Raw genomic sequence first — 14,783 nt, forward strand, 5'->3', positions numbered from 1 at the left:
TATAGTGAGTGTTTTTGCAAATAGGTCCAGAAATAAGATGAGTGTAAGGTACAAACTTTTAATTTCATTAGTTTCTTATATTTTCGTAGGTTTGGGTTTCTAGTGTCTTTAAAAATCAGGAAATCACAGTCCTGTCATCATACTGCCTATAACAAAGGCCAATAAGATTCTGCCAGTGAAACGGCAATTCCAACACAGGCTTAGGTTATATTAGCGTCTTCTACAAACATCTACTCGTGTCTTGTGTAGAAAGGTCAAACAGGTCCCTTATCTTGTTTTCATTAGATCACGGACCACAGTTCTTGTCAACGTTTTTCAACTAAAGCTCTCATTCCTCCTGGATTGAAGCAGGTGCTGTTGGTGAACTAAGAGGGCAGGCGACCCTTAAAACACGCACCAACCACTCTCCTAAACGAAAAGTACGACAGGGAGGAGCCACTCAGCTGGACCGGAAAAATCCTGTCTCCTTGTCTTCATCCAGCAGAGAGGCTGGAAATGATCTGGAGTGAGGCTGCACTCACTCCATGGTCTGATTTGGTGGCTAACCGCTTCGAGAATCCTCCACTTCAAGACCATAAACTGATGAAGTTTTCGATTACAAAACTTTCAACTTCTGCTTAACTTTATTTCAATGGATTGGAGCAATTGTAAAAATCCAATTACAAAGCGACTTCCCCTACAAACAGGTTGGCTACAACTACCTCAGTGAGCACTTTTTACAACTTATCCCTAGTGCTGAAATGAAATGATCGATCCATTCAGAGAAGCCAAGTCTCTTGTAAAAGTTGTTCCCCGATGAACTGAATTAGTAAGGAACCAGCACATCTTCTCCAAGAGGTTTTCCCCCATTAAGTCCTCATCTCCTCTCCTCCAACTCCCTTTTGAGTCACCCTTGCATCTGATTTACCCACTTTATTCACTCCTTCCTCAGACCCACAGCACATATCGTTTAGACTGTGAGCCCGATATCGGGCAGGGATGGTCTCTATCTGTTGCCGAATTATACATTCCAAGCGCTTAGTACAGTGCTCTGCACATAGTAAGCGCTCAATAAATACTATTGAACGAATATCCATAATTTATTGATTTATAGGAATGTCTATATTCCCCTCTAGACTGTAAGCTCATTGTGGGAAAGGAACATATCTACCATCACTGTTATACTGTACTCTCCCAAGCGCTTAGTACAATGCTCTGCACACAGTAAGTGCTCAATAAATACCACTGACTGACTGAGCAGCACTGACTGGGAACCAGGAGAATTGGGTCCTTATCCCAACTATGCCACTTGCCTGTTGAGTGACGTTGGGCAAATCATTTCATTTCTGTGGCTCAGTTTCCTCATCCGTAAAAACAGTGATAAGATACTTGTTCTCCCTCCTCCAAAGACTATGAGCCCCATGTGGGGCAGGAATTCTGTCCGACCTTTATATTGCACCTACTCCAGACTGTAAGCTCGTTGTGGGCAGGGAATGTGTCCGTTTATTCTTATATTATACTTTCCCATGTTTTTTGTATAGTGCTCTGCACCCAGTAAATGCTCAATAAATGCAAATGAATGACTACAACGCTGGAACATAGTAAGCACTGAATACCACAATTAATATTACATTAGTAATCTAAGTTGTCCTAACAGAACCACGCTAAAGAGCTAAGTTAGCCGTTAAGCCTGGTGAAAATTTGTTGTTGGGTGGTTTTTTTTTTCCTTCTTTCGAATTTAGACTATCTGCAAGATGCTAGTGAGGTTCAAATGGGAGAGGTCTTCTCACCAGGCTACATGTAACTTCAGGAGGATTAGCCAAGCCTCGCGTTGCAGAAATGTCACATCTCTCATCCCGATCTTCCTGGCTCTTAAAATTCTGCTCTATGTTCCCCAAGGATTTGGTACAGTGGTTCGTAAACAGTAAGAACTCAAAAACCTTACTGATTTTAATTTTCAAATTTAAAGGAGCTGCCAAAAATTAAAATGGTTTCTGAATGCACAATGTAGTATTCCACTTTCAGATAACCTTTCTAGTTTCTTCACCAGGAATGCCAATAATGTCCTTCCATCTCTAACTGGACTTTTTTTTAATTGTTGCAAACTACAACAGTACTCACTCACAGGATATTAATAAATGCCCTCCACATTTACATAGCTTTCTGATGGCTCTATGCTCCAAAAGTTAAATGGAGCCTTGTCCTAGATTAGAATAAGCATTAATAAATTAGAGCTAACAACTTTACAGTAAGGCTACTAAAATGTCTTGGACACACATGGTTAACACCTTTAAGGAGTTTCCTGGCTTTAAGAGGCTTGAGTGAAAAAAAAATCTTTTAAAAAAACAAACAAAAACAAAACATTCTTCGATCATGCGTCATTCCATCAGCCCCACCAATTCCAAATGACGCATGCTGTAGCCAACGCCTTCAGAAGAAGTCGATTTTCTGAATGAACACAAATAGCTGACACCCCCAACAGTTGGCAATCTGAAGTTTCGGTCTCCTTGGTAACCAAATTTACGAAACAGAAGAAACTAGATATTTGATAGCCTACCTAGTGTGAGGTAAATGATCAAAATCAAACTAATAATGTGAACTCCATTTTAGCTTTTCGAATCTGGTTTGAAATTTTTCGGCACCTTTAAGTCATTTCAATTCAGGAAACTGAATTTAGTATTGGCTTCATGTCTTTCAGGGTCTCCACTTAAGCGGAAGGATTCTCATCCTATGGATAAATTAACATTTTTTAGTTTACACGAAAAAGCCAAAAGAGGAGGGGAAGCAATCTTCTCTAAAGAATACTGGAATTCTCCAAAGCCAACGATAAAATATTTCTGCAGGAAAAAAATGAATCCAGGGTTCTACTAATATTCCTCCCTACAGCCCACACCAATTTTATATCCTGCTTAGAACATTAAAGCCATTATTCAAGGTATTAATTGATCGCCTCAAAAAGGACTTTTTTAAAAAAAAAGGTTGAGGCAGATTAACTGGGCAAAAACAAAACAGGAATGGAAAAATAACTCAGTCTCAGACTCTCCTGGAGTGCCAGAATAAAAGAACATTTAGACATACCTGAACTCTCATCTCCATAATAACTACCCAACTTAATTATGCACTGTGCACAGTTTGTTTTAAATAAAATAGCTTGATTCAGCTACTTAATAAACTAGCTTAATGATGAGGAAAAAAAGACTACTTGAGAAATTCTCATTACCACAGAAGTGACAGGTACTAATGGGTCTCTGCAATATTTCCCACTTTTAAATGAGGCAATCTGCTCTCCTTTAGACAATTTGGGTTAAAATTGCAAAACTTTTCTGAGCTCAAGAAAGTTTAACAATGGAAGACTTGAGAACATGTGCCTTGGATACCTGAATCAATAAATGTATTACTCATCAGCAAGGGTGCTTTCCAACTAAAAGACCTTTGGGAGCCAGAGGGTTATGCATTCCTACTTTTTTCTAGGAATACATTAAAAAACTTTTTCTAAAGAGCTGCAATTTAACAAGATCTGCCTCCTCCCTTCCCCACCAGAATGCTATATATTTTCACTGAACTAATTTCTCAAAACAGAACTGCCCTATTTCCTTCAGTTAGATTTGGTTCATTTTGCTTCACTGAGCCTAAAGATTCCTCACTTCCTAAAGTCCAAGAGGCACAAGCTGAATCAAATGTTCTAATCCCAGCTCTGCCACTTGTCTGCTGTGTGTCCACGGGCAAGTCACTTAACTTCTCTGGGCCTCACATACTTCCTCTGTAAAATGGGAGACTGTGAGCCCCATGTGAAGACAGGGTCCAACCTGATTAGCTTGTATCTACCCCGGCGCCTTAGTAACTTGTACATAGTAAGCAATTAACAGATACCTTAAAGAGGTTAACCCCTAAAAAACTAAGTACTCTACTGCTAAGTGCTCTTATAATTTCTGAATGAGAAACTATAAGGAAACTCATCCAACATGGACACAGGCAAGATGGGGGGAAAAGAAGGCTTTAGCAAAGAGTCTATATCTACAGACAGTCCTTATAAACTTCTTAAGGAGTCAAAATTAAAAGCAAAGCCAGAAAAGGAATAGGAAGTGAATGTGTACTGTCAATGTAATTACAATGCTTTGATTATTCTGCTACCAACTTCGGAAATTTTGGAACACCAAGAGTCACATAGGCTGGCTTCAAAGATATCAGTGTAGGCTTTAAAAATAATTACATCATTAGGTTTACCTTTTGACTAGATAACCTATCATCTTAAATTTAAGAAATTCATTTAATTCCTTGATTATTTTCTTTAAATATGCTTGCAAATGTAAACGCTGAATTAACTTTAGTGTTTCCCAAAAATTGAGTTGGTGGGGACAGTAAGGCTGGGGTAAAAAAGAATGATCAAGAGAAGCTAAAACAAATTGTTTCCTTCTTTGATTCCAAGAATTGTCTAAGGAAAATACAGCAGATATAGAAATTTAATATCATCAAGAGTTCACTAATAAAAATGCTTAATGGTAAAAAGGTGCATTCATAATACTGGCAGTCCTCCTCAAATTACAACTTGGAGTTACAATGGACAACACTTCCAAGTTTTTTAAATGAACACTGTTTCAGGTTTCCAACGTTGGGAGCGATTTTATGACATGTGTCTCCATTATGGCACTCAAGCCAATTACAAGAGACAAAATGGATCACTCCCACCTGCCCCCCAGTAACCCGACCTCCTGTTTCCCATCTGCCCACCCGACTCCGCCTCCCATCCCTCTTTAAACTTTTCCCCCATTCCTCTCATTTCGAGTCCCATGACACCCCCAGAGACAATTACAGCTGCAGAAACCAAAGAGAGATAGGGAAGGGCAGCACCAGGCCTTTCTGAGGTGTCACCCAATCCGACTGTGAAACAAATTAAAAAGAAAAAAATAAGATCACAGCAGGATGGGGAAGCCAGGTGAGGTACAATGTGGGAAGAAGTTCAGGATGGGACAACTGAAGGCACATCTCTTCCAAGAAGCCTTCCCTGACTAAGCCCCCATTTCCTCTCCCCCCACCCTCTTCTGCGTCGCCCTGATTTGCACCCTTTATTCACCCCTCCCTCAGCCTCACTGCACTTACATATCCATAATTTATTTAATGTCCGTCTTCCCCTCTAGACTGCGACGGGGAACATGTCTACTAGCTCTGTTATACTGTACTCTCCCGAGAGCTTAGTACAGTGCTCTGCACACATTAAGCACTCAGTAAATAAATACAATTGATTGTTGATTGAATGGTCGTGTGAGAATCAGGTTTAAAATCTTTACGTTAAGCAGGGGAAATGTGAAGGCACCATTCCCCCATTTATAACAGTACTCATATAAGAAGGTTGTTTCCAAGTTTCAGTGTTCCAACTTGACCCAGTTTTCAGAAATCAAGTGTGGCATAACTGTGATGATTCCCTTAACTGTCAATTGCTTTTAGTTTCATTAAGGAGAGGTATGCCTATACGTAATAGTCTATAGAAAATGAAAATGAGCATTTAAAGAGTTTTCTTGCAAATCTTCTAGTAAATCTATAGTCCTCAGAGCAAAGGGAAGAGACCCAGTGTGGCCTAGGGGAAAGAGCACAGGCCTGGGAGTCAGACCTGGGTTCTAATCCCAGTTCCGTGACTTGTCTGCCATGTGACTTTGCGCAAGACCCTTCACTTCTCTGTGTCCCAGTTACCTCATCTGTAAAATGGGGATTAATACTGTGAATCCCTTGTGGAATATGGACTGTGCCCCCACCTGATCAGCTTGTATCTTCCCCGGCACTTAGTACAGTGTCTAGTCCATAGTAAGTACTTAACAAATACCACTTAAAAAAGGTAAAGGAGATCTAATTATCCACCAGTAATATTTTAACTAGGACAGTGTAAACAGTAACTGTCATCTTTTTATCTCAACTACATCCAACTGAGTTTCTTTCATAAATTAAGCAGCATATTTCCTGACTCCTTTTCCTTCTTCCTCCTTTTTTGCATGTCTCCCATTATAGAGCATTGGCTCCCTGAGGACAGGGGTCATATGTTTACTAAATCTACCTTACTCTCTCAAGCACTTTGTTCAGTGCTCTGCACACAGTAAGCGCTCGATACTGTCGACTGATCGTTCTGGTTTGATTATATGTCACAATGTGCTGGGTTTCGTTGGGTTCTACTAACAAAGTGGGAATCAATACAGACAAGGAAAAGAAAACCTACTGAAAAAAAAAATCAAAGTTATCATCAAGGTTGTCTTTGCATTCAGCTGAGTTTCAATCTGTATTGGAAACATCTTGCGCTCTGCTGGGTGCAAGCCAACTTGGAAAATCTCACAGTTGTAAATCTGGACTTGCCATCAAATTAAGCAACCTGCCAAATTAATGGTTGTTACAGTCAAAAAGGGAAAAGCTCTTAACATCTGTTTGCAAATAAAGCATTAACTTTAGCTTTTCCCTAAAATTGGGTTGGTGGGTTTGACAAGCCTGGAATAAAGAAGAATTTCAGCTTAGTTACGATTCGACTTCTCATTTCAGCACACCCTCCTGTTGGTCAGTGCCAAACACTGTCTCTTTTTTCGCCTGCTGGTAAATACTGGAATGGAATTTGAACTCCACCCCCTTTAAGTGTCCAAGACAAAAACTGCTTATTTGCTCTCTGAAGAGAGATTCATTCCACACGTGTAGGTCTATGAATCCAGAGCAGAGCTGCAGCATGAAGGAAGCCATTGGTCTTCCCTCTGTGTTCCTGGCACAACTGAATGAAATCGAGGATGCAAACTGTTCTCTGGGGATGCTGCAGTGCTGCCATTTCTTCCCTGTTTCTAACCTTGGACTTGAAGGATTTGTCTCTTAAGCTCCTGGAGAAAAGTTAGAAGGGGGAGGGGTTGCCTTGACTGGAGCCACTGAGGGGAGGGGGGGTGGATGGGGAGAGCTGTAGCTCCGTCTAGGACCCTTGCTGTGCTCCCCTGGAGACATCCTTTTGCAAGAACGTGTCCCAGAAGCATCTGGGAATAGACATAGGAAACCAGTCCATTGGGAGCTTCTGTTTTACTGGGAATGAAAGTGGGCGGGGTGGAGAGCCCAGCCATCAAGGAGGGCTACCATCAAACAATTCCACCCAGCCCCTGTAGCAGGCTGTCAGAGCCAATGTACTCAGCTGGTTGGACTGCTGGTCTGAGCCACTGAAGACATGTCCACTTCTTAAACCTTTCACATCTTTGAACCACCTCATTTTCCCACCTCTAATTTCTACTAAACAATCCAACCTAATTAATTATGGTATTTGGTAAGTGCATATTGTGTGTCAGGCACTGTACTAAGCACCGGGGTGGATACAAGCAGATCGGGTTGGACACAGTCCCTGTCCCTCATGGGGCTCACAGTCTCAATCCCCATTTTACAGATGAGGTAACGGAGGCCCAGAGAAGTGACTTGTTTAGGTTACATAGCGGAAAACTGGCAGAGCAGGGATTAGAACCCACGACCTTCTGACACCCAGGCCCAGGCTCTATCTACTCTACCATGCTGCTTCACCCATAGTTAGATTCTTTACTATCAAAATGTATCCAGTGTCATTTTAAACCAAAACTCCGTCACTTCTTAAAAACAACATTTTCACTGAGGGCATCAGTTCTATGACAGTGTTTTAAAAACAATAAGGGTACGTCAGATGAATAAGCTTAGCCCCGGATGGCAACGTCTAACCATCTTGACGAGTTATTTCCACATTCAAGAAAAAAAAAAAAAGAGGCATGCACCACTTTAAGCAATAAAAGCTAATATGAACTGAATGACTGGCTGACCGGCTAGAGTGAAAGCAAAACACTACGGCTCACAGGAGGCAAGTTCAAAGATGGCTAAAAACAGAAGCGCTTCTGGTTGAAAACAGCACCATATTAAGCATCATCAGCAGGCGTAAGGTCTGTGGTCACCATGACCATTCAGGTTACTGTTGCTTTAAAAAAAAAATGTATTTCACAATGAAATGTCAGTTTCTTCAAGTTAAAAGGACAGAAATGAGTCATACGGGAAATACTGCTCAGATGATAAAGCCTGTGTTTGATGTTTCCCTTCACAAGCTTTCTTAGTTGCAGGGTTTAGGCCTCAGGCGGGGCATTCGTTCATTCCCGGTGGTGCTTTGCTTAAAATATTTCAAAATGATGTGTTTTTTTAGGGCTTCTCTGGCTTGGGGCTATAGCTAATTCAACCCTAGTCAAATGGTTGTATATTAGATCTTCAACACCTCTATTGCCCAAGAATAGTATTCTCCGTGAAACCAGTTTCTTACCATCAATATTAAGCATCATTTTCCACATGGCAGGCCGAACAGACTGATGGAATCCAAACCATACCTCTCTGCCTCCTCCCAGAGGGTGATCATATCCTTCTGGAGCGGAGAAAAAGGAGCGACCCACAGGAGTATATCTAGAAACGAAAAACAGGCCATCTGCGATCACCGCTACCTTTCTCACGTGAGTTTTTAAATAATCTGCACAACACTGAGGTTTTAATTGTATCGTATCAAATTAAATCATAAGAATGCTGCAAGGGTTTTTTTTCTTTCCCCCAAGTTTGACACCATTCAACAACCAATTCATCTGGAGGTAATTTATCATCATCCTTTGTGACAATTGGCAATTTTAGAAAAATCACCAGTTGAAATTTGAATGCTTTATTTTGCTTGAAAAGCTCCTTGCTTCCACACCTTTAAAGAAAGAGAGCCAGCTGCACTATGTGAGCGATTGGTGGGATGCTTTGACAGAAGAAAGGATTTACCGTGAGTTGATGGTATATTTCTACATGAGCAAACTGGTCCTTCAAGTAAAGCCCAACAGAAGCACGACTTAATAGAAGCATTTGAGATCAAACTATCACTATTTAAGATGTTACTGAGTCAATCAAATGGTGCTTATAAAACAAAGGCAGTTCATCTTATAGATGGAAAATAACAGTTTGATCTAAAACTACAAGGACAGATATTTTACCATGATGACGCCTATTTAAAAAAAACACCTCTCAGAAAATACAAACCGATTCTTTGAAACATCTGAATCCCATCATTTTACCTCTTTATCATGGATGAGCTAGCATGCTCAGAGGAGGCAAAGTAAAGCCAAAGGTCTATAGCACAATTGTGTGAATTGCAAATTGGTATAACAGTCAGAAGGAATGCCTCGTACAGAGCAAAACCACGAGAGGGACCTACTTCATGGAGGGAAGATGTCGTAGCACCACATCAACGGCATGAACAGGGTTCGTGCTGATTGGCTTGTCTAGTTCCAGAGGCTCGGGCAAGGTCCTTCCTGTCAGAACTTCATGGAGCAGGTGCCAACTCACTCGAGATACAAATTTTATTGACACCTTGAAGGGGCGATCTTTTCCACCTTCTCCTGGCAATGTTACGTCTAAATCCACCTGAGGATCAGAGGGGAAGAGCCGGCCAGAAAATGTTCAGCATAATGACAGACATATATGGCTCCCGGTCTTTATATTCCATAGCAAATAATGAAAGGTCCATTTTATTCTCTAGTCCATTTAAATAGTCCAAACAGAAGAGATGCATTCAAGAAGTCTATCTTGCAGTTTACAACTCATAGACCCTGAGAGTTCTGCCTACCTTGTTGAGTCAACGGACTTTAAAATTTTTCTCCCAGAGACGCAGTCGCATTTAAACCATTTCAGCAAACATGCACATCTTACCCCAGTAGTTGCTACAGGGAGTGGATTAGCTGTATAAAGGCTTCTTTTCCCATCATAAACTGGTCTGCGGTCCCCAAATATTGTTACTTTAAAATGCTGAACCATTGAATCCACCACCTCCCTGAAGATCGGAGGAAAAAAAAATGAAAATAAAACGTGCACTTCTACATAAGGTGGAGAAACAAGCAATTATTTGAAAATGACCTCTTCACATACAGTCATCCTATTTTTGGCCGAATCAGTTTTTGGTAAAGGTTAATTAAGGCCCACTGGAAATTCTGACAGGGGTCAATACAGATTCACATAACTGGGATAATATCAAGTTTGGAAGTGCTGATGGTTCTGCCATGACACCAGATAACTGCCTCATGAAAAACTTCACAAATCATCCACTTTTAAGTACTTCTGGCAACATTATTGAAAAAGATCTTACCCATTTGTTAGATAAGCAAAAAAGGGCATTACTTTTAATATTATACAGTAACCAAATATGTTTTATACCATATTTAGACAAAACTCCTAAGGAAAGAGGGACTAGTTATACAACATCCTGTGCAATTTCAACGTTCAACCGGTATTTCAATTCACAAAAGCTTCACCAAGTCAGTACGCTAGCTGTGTTTCACTGAAGAGTGTTCCCCAGGATAATGGATTTGTTCCATTTCCTTTCATTTTAATCCTTCACAATTAACAGTGTGGGAAAGCAGCGTGACTTAGTGGAAAGAGCACGGGGGCCTGGGAGTCAGAGAACGTGGGTTCTAATCCCAGCTCCGCCACTTGCCTGCTGTGTGACCCTGGGCAAGTTGCTTCACTTCCTTGGGCAAGTTGCTTCACTTTCCTGGGCCTGTTTCCTCATCCATAAAATGGGGATTCATTACCTATTTTCCCTCCTTAGACCATGAACCCCGTGTGGAACAGGGACTGAGTCTCATCTGAAGAGCACAGTGTTTGGCGCACAGCAAGCACTTAAATAATACCGTAATTATTCTTATTCTTATTCTTAATTATTATTATTAACAGTGTGGCATCTGGACTTAATAAATTTAAAGTTTTTCTACAAGCCAAGTCAAAACTTACCCAAATTAAAAGTCAGTTGAAAAAACAGTTATTCAAATTTGTTGCTTCAAAAGGAACTTTGGAGGAGGGTAGATTACAAGAAGGGTAGATTATAAGGAGGGGTCTCACTCAGGCTGTAGCCCTAGAGAAAGGATTTAACAAACCCCAGCACTCCATCTGTGGTACGGTGCAGACTACTCTTAGATCTGCTTACTGGGTGCTGGAAAAGCTACGAGTCAGCGAGTTCACTGGCGACTCCTTTCCTCAATTTCCTAAAAATCATCCACTCGCAGACAGCCACGTCCAAAAGGTATTTTGGCTAGTGTCGCTGAAGAACGGGAAAACGTGGCTGACGGAGACGCAGTTGTGACAGCCTACTGCACCACCCTGCTGGGTTGATGCACAACGCAGTATGGGAGGGTGTTTGGGGATGCAATCTTTCCAACCTAGTAAAAACAATGAAAACAATCCAGGAATGGTTAAAACTGACCTCAAGAAAAAAAAAAAGCACGAGAGGATTTGTCCTGGCTACTCATGTAGCTGGAGCTAATATTTTACAAAACTCATCTCTTCAGACGCTTTCAGAAAGGAGCAGGAAAAAAACAGCAGCTGTGAAGCCTAATCAATATTTTCCTAACCTACAAAATACTACGTCTTTTATTACAATAACAAGAAGAAAGCTACAATCCCCTTTTCACATTCACAAAAACAGGTTTCCAAAGGCCCTGAATTGGAACTGGGGAGCCTGTTTTTTTTATTATTCATAATAAATACGCCACAACAATGAAAATCCATAAAATAATTTAATTTCTGAAGTGGTACCTGGAAAACCTTTTTTGTGTGGGAAAATAAGAGTAAAAAGTATGAAATTCCCTCAAATGTCTGAGATGTTTCCATTTACTGATTCAATCCTTCTAGGAAAAAGAGAAAGAGAAATTCTTACAAGTGAACTAGAATGTGTTTCCCCTTCCCCGCCCAACTTCTTCCGGTGCAAATCCTTATGAAGGATGCATGCCCCCTCGCTTATTCATAAAATTAAGCCTACCTGCTTAAAGTTGTGACTTCCTTGCCCAGTTTAGGAATTAAAGGGCTAGAGACTATCTTCTCACTCCTGTCTTAATCACTACTGCATCTTGTCCTCTACCTGATTTGTGTTCTGGGTGCTCAGACTGAAAAGTAGCCAAATAAAGAGTTAAACTTGGCCATGGGAAGGAAGGAAGGAAAGAAGAGAGAAGGGAGGGGAAGGAAAAAGGGGGGGAAGGGAGCGGAAGGAAAGGAAAAGGAGGGGAAGGGGAGGAAAGCTCAACTGGGAAAAAAGGTAGGAAGAGAAGAAAGCACCTTTCTACCAAGCACTCCTTCCGCTACAGTACGGCTACCACCAATAAACTCTTCACCCTCTGCTTTGACGTTCAAAGGAATCCCATGAAAATCCAAGAAGTCCAAACACCCGCCCACACTCCTGACGATTAGTTAAGGCTGTTCTCCTGATCCTGGAAGGATCGGGCAAGCCCAGACCATTAGCAGGGTTCCCTCCACCTCTCCCCCCAGCTGGAGCACTTCGCTGCTGGATGTGGTGCTTTGAGGTGGGAGGGACCTCGCTGCCATCCCCAGATGCCTGCAAAACAATGGGGATTCAATCCATATTTTTAATGTTTTTATCTATGTCAGGAGCCTTAAAATCCTGGCAAAAATGTGGAATGCGACATTCTGAAACCCTTAAAATACCCCCAAATGGAGCTGATCTATGAAAGGGGAGAGCTCTGTGAAGGCCTATTTCCTCTGGAAATAAATAATACATTTATAATAATAATAATAATGTTCTGCAGGAGTTAAGTACTGGTCTGGTTTGCCTCACTCCATTTCAACTTTCTCAAGCCACAGGAAGATGGCGGCCGAGCTGCCCATGGTGCTCGAGTGAACAATCATGCACACACAGAAGTTCCAGGGCCCTCACCGGGACCACTGCTTTCAACATCCGCTGAGAAAACCATATACGCCTAACTGCCCTGGCTGGCCCGGTCCCTTCTCTGCGGAACAAGCTCTGACCCAGCTTCGAGGAAGTGGCAAAAGGAAAAGAAGGTGGAAAAGTAATTTCAGGTAAGAGTTTAGTCCGGTCATAGATGCACGTCCTGCTATCGCCGCCAAAGGGAGGCACTAGGAAAAAAAGAGTAAAAACGATTCTTCTTGAAAAACGCTCTACTCTGATGTTACTCTAGAGAAATTTCAAACCATGTGCAACATTCAGACACCATCTGTAAGCTTTCCCACCTTCTAAGTGAGATAATTAACTAGAAATACAGTTTATTAGCTGGGGCATTTCGTTTGATGTGGTTTCCCCAAGAGAGCTGAACGTTCGCAGCTGCAACTGAAAGTACAGCTTCTCACAGGCTGGGTTTTCTTGGGTTCTCCCTCCACCGAATCCCAAACAAAAGCATTCCTTCTCCGCACTGGAGCAACTAGCCAACCGCGGCACTCCGCCACGAACATCCCTGTAATGATCTGAGCGGAAAGGGGTTCACATCGAGGCCGTGCCAGCAGTCTAAATCTAATTAGTGTCTCCGTTACACCACCCCCCTCCCCGTTTTGAGACAATTAGCATTTTTCCCTTGAAAATTAAAAAGAAAAATAGCCACTACCTAGTCCCTTCAAAATTTGCATCTGCCTAATCGCCATGGCACCTAGACACTATCATTTAGTCCATCCCTTGCAGACGGAGGAATGCTCGCATCACTTCCAGATGAGTAGCTATGGAACAGAACGGTTCAGTGACTTGCCCGTGGCCACACGGATCAATGGCGGGGCCCCAGATGGGAGCCTTTGGATTCCTAGAAATTACACGGTCTCTCTGAAATTAGAATAACGCCTAGCCCAGAAAGAACTCAGGATCGCATAAAGCAGGAAGGGAAGCAAGTGATCTATTTACACAAACCCCAATTTCTCCTCTAAAGAGAGGGTTGCAGTTTTGCAATTCCCTACCTTCAAGTATGCACCGCATTCCATGCCGAGGGCAGCCACACTTTGACCTATGCTTTTCTTCTCCTATCATGCTGCCCTGTCTCTACGCAGGCTTGTGTTGTTGGAAAACCACTCCTCCATTCCCTAACAGTTTTCTAGCCACAAAGGGTAGTGAAAACACAGATTATCCATCCATCCATCCATCAATCAAAGGACAGTTTATGTGCAGAGCACTGTACTGTGCGCTCGGGGGAGTACAACAGAATTAGCCAACGCGTTCCCTGCGCACAGCGAGCTTACAGTCTAAAGGGGGAGGCAGATGTTAAAAAGAATAAATAATTTATTACATATAGTTTAAAGATACATATATAAGTGCTGTGTGGTTGAGGGTGGGGCGAATATCAACTGTCCCAAGGTCACAGGTCCAAGTGCATAGACAACACAGAGGGGAGAGTGAGCCAGGGAAAAGAGGGATTAATCGGGGAAGTCCTCTTGGAGGAAATGAGAAGGGAGCTTATTAACAAGACAATCATATTTGGAAAATCTACAGGGTTTGAGCTTGGGTTAGACTTCATTTATTCTTGCAAGACGTCCTATTTTAGAACTGATAATATGTATGTGACCGATGCCAGGGTAATCAAAGGGAACACATTCACTCCAAATGACCTCCTCCCCAGTGGGAGATTTGGGGGTTTTGTTGGTGAGTTTTTGTTTTTTTTTTTAACTGGGAGGCGGGTGAGACAGAAAGAAGCAAACAAGTCTGAAAAGTGAATCTGGGGGAGATGACGAACCAGAGGATGATTCATGAGCACTTGCTGGCACATTTAAAACCAATCAGATTCCTTCTGACTAAAGGGGAAACTTATTAGGCGTGCTAACTCATTCAACTAGTAAAAATATTGCAATAGTGACAAATACCGGTGCTTGCTGCAGACAGAGGATAAAGCTCACGTGAGCTAAATTTTCAGTAGACGTTAGTCACTTATGGTGAATCATCAGTTAAACGTACTATTTCCTAAAACTACTAAAACAAATCTTCCTACTAACCACCACCACCACCACCACCACAGGTGGGGAGGGAGGAGACTAATTTTTTCCCCCCATTTGACTAC

At 41.9% G+C, this 14,783-nt stretch overlaps 1 protein-coding gene across 2 annotated transcripts in view; it reads right to left on the minus strand.

Annotated features, from left to right (window-relative positions):
• Window positions 1-14,783, minus strand: part of LOC100079273 (protein argonaute-3) — a 54,370-nt gene that overhangs the window by 22,288 nt on the left and 17,299 nt on the right. Inside the window, exons 3-5 of one of the 2 annotated variants that reach the window (XM_029080887.1) lie at window positions 9,661-9,781; window positions 9,167-9,375; window positions 8,249-8,385 (exon numbers count right to left, since the gene is read on the minus strand). In XM_029080887.1, coding sequence (XP_028936720.1) covers window positions 8,249-8,385; window positions 9,167-9,375; window positions 9,661-9,781 — 467 coding nt within the window. Of the gene's footprint in view, window positions 1-2,536; window positions 2,741-8,248; window positions 8,386-9,166; window positions 9,376-9,660; window positions 9,782-14,783 lie in introns of those variants that run through there. The other variant, XM_029080888.2, reaches the window with a different exon arrangement.

The sequence above is a fragment of the Ornithorhynchus anatinus genome, chromosome 16 (genome assembly GCF_004115215.2).
Source record: "Ornithorhynchus anatinus isolate Pmale09 chromosome 16, mOrnAna1.pri.v4, whole genome shotgun sequence".
Taxonomy (NCBI): Eukaryota; Metazoa; Chordata; class Mammalia; order Monotremata; family Ornithorhynchidae; genus Ornithorhynchus; species Ornithorhynchus anatinus.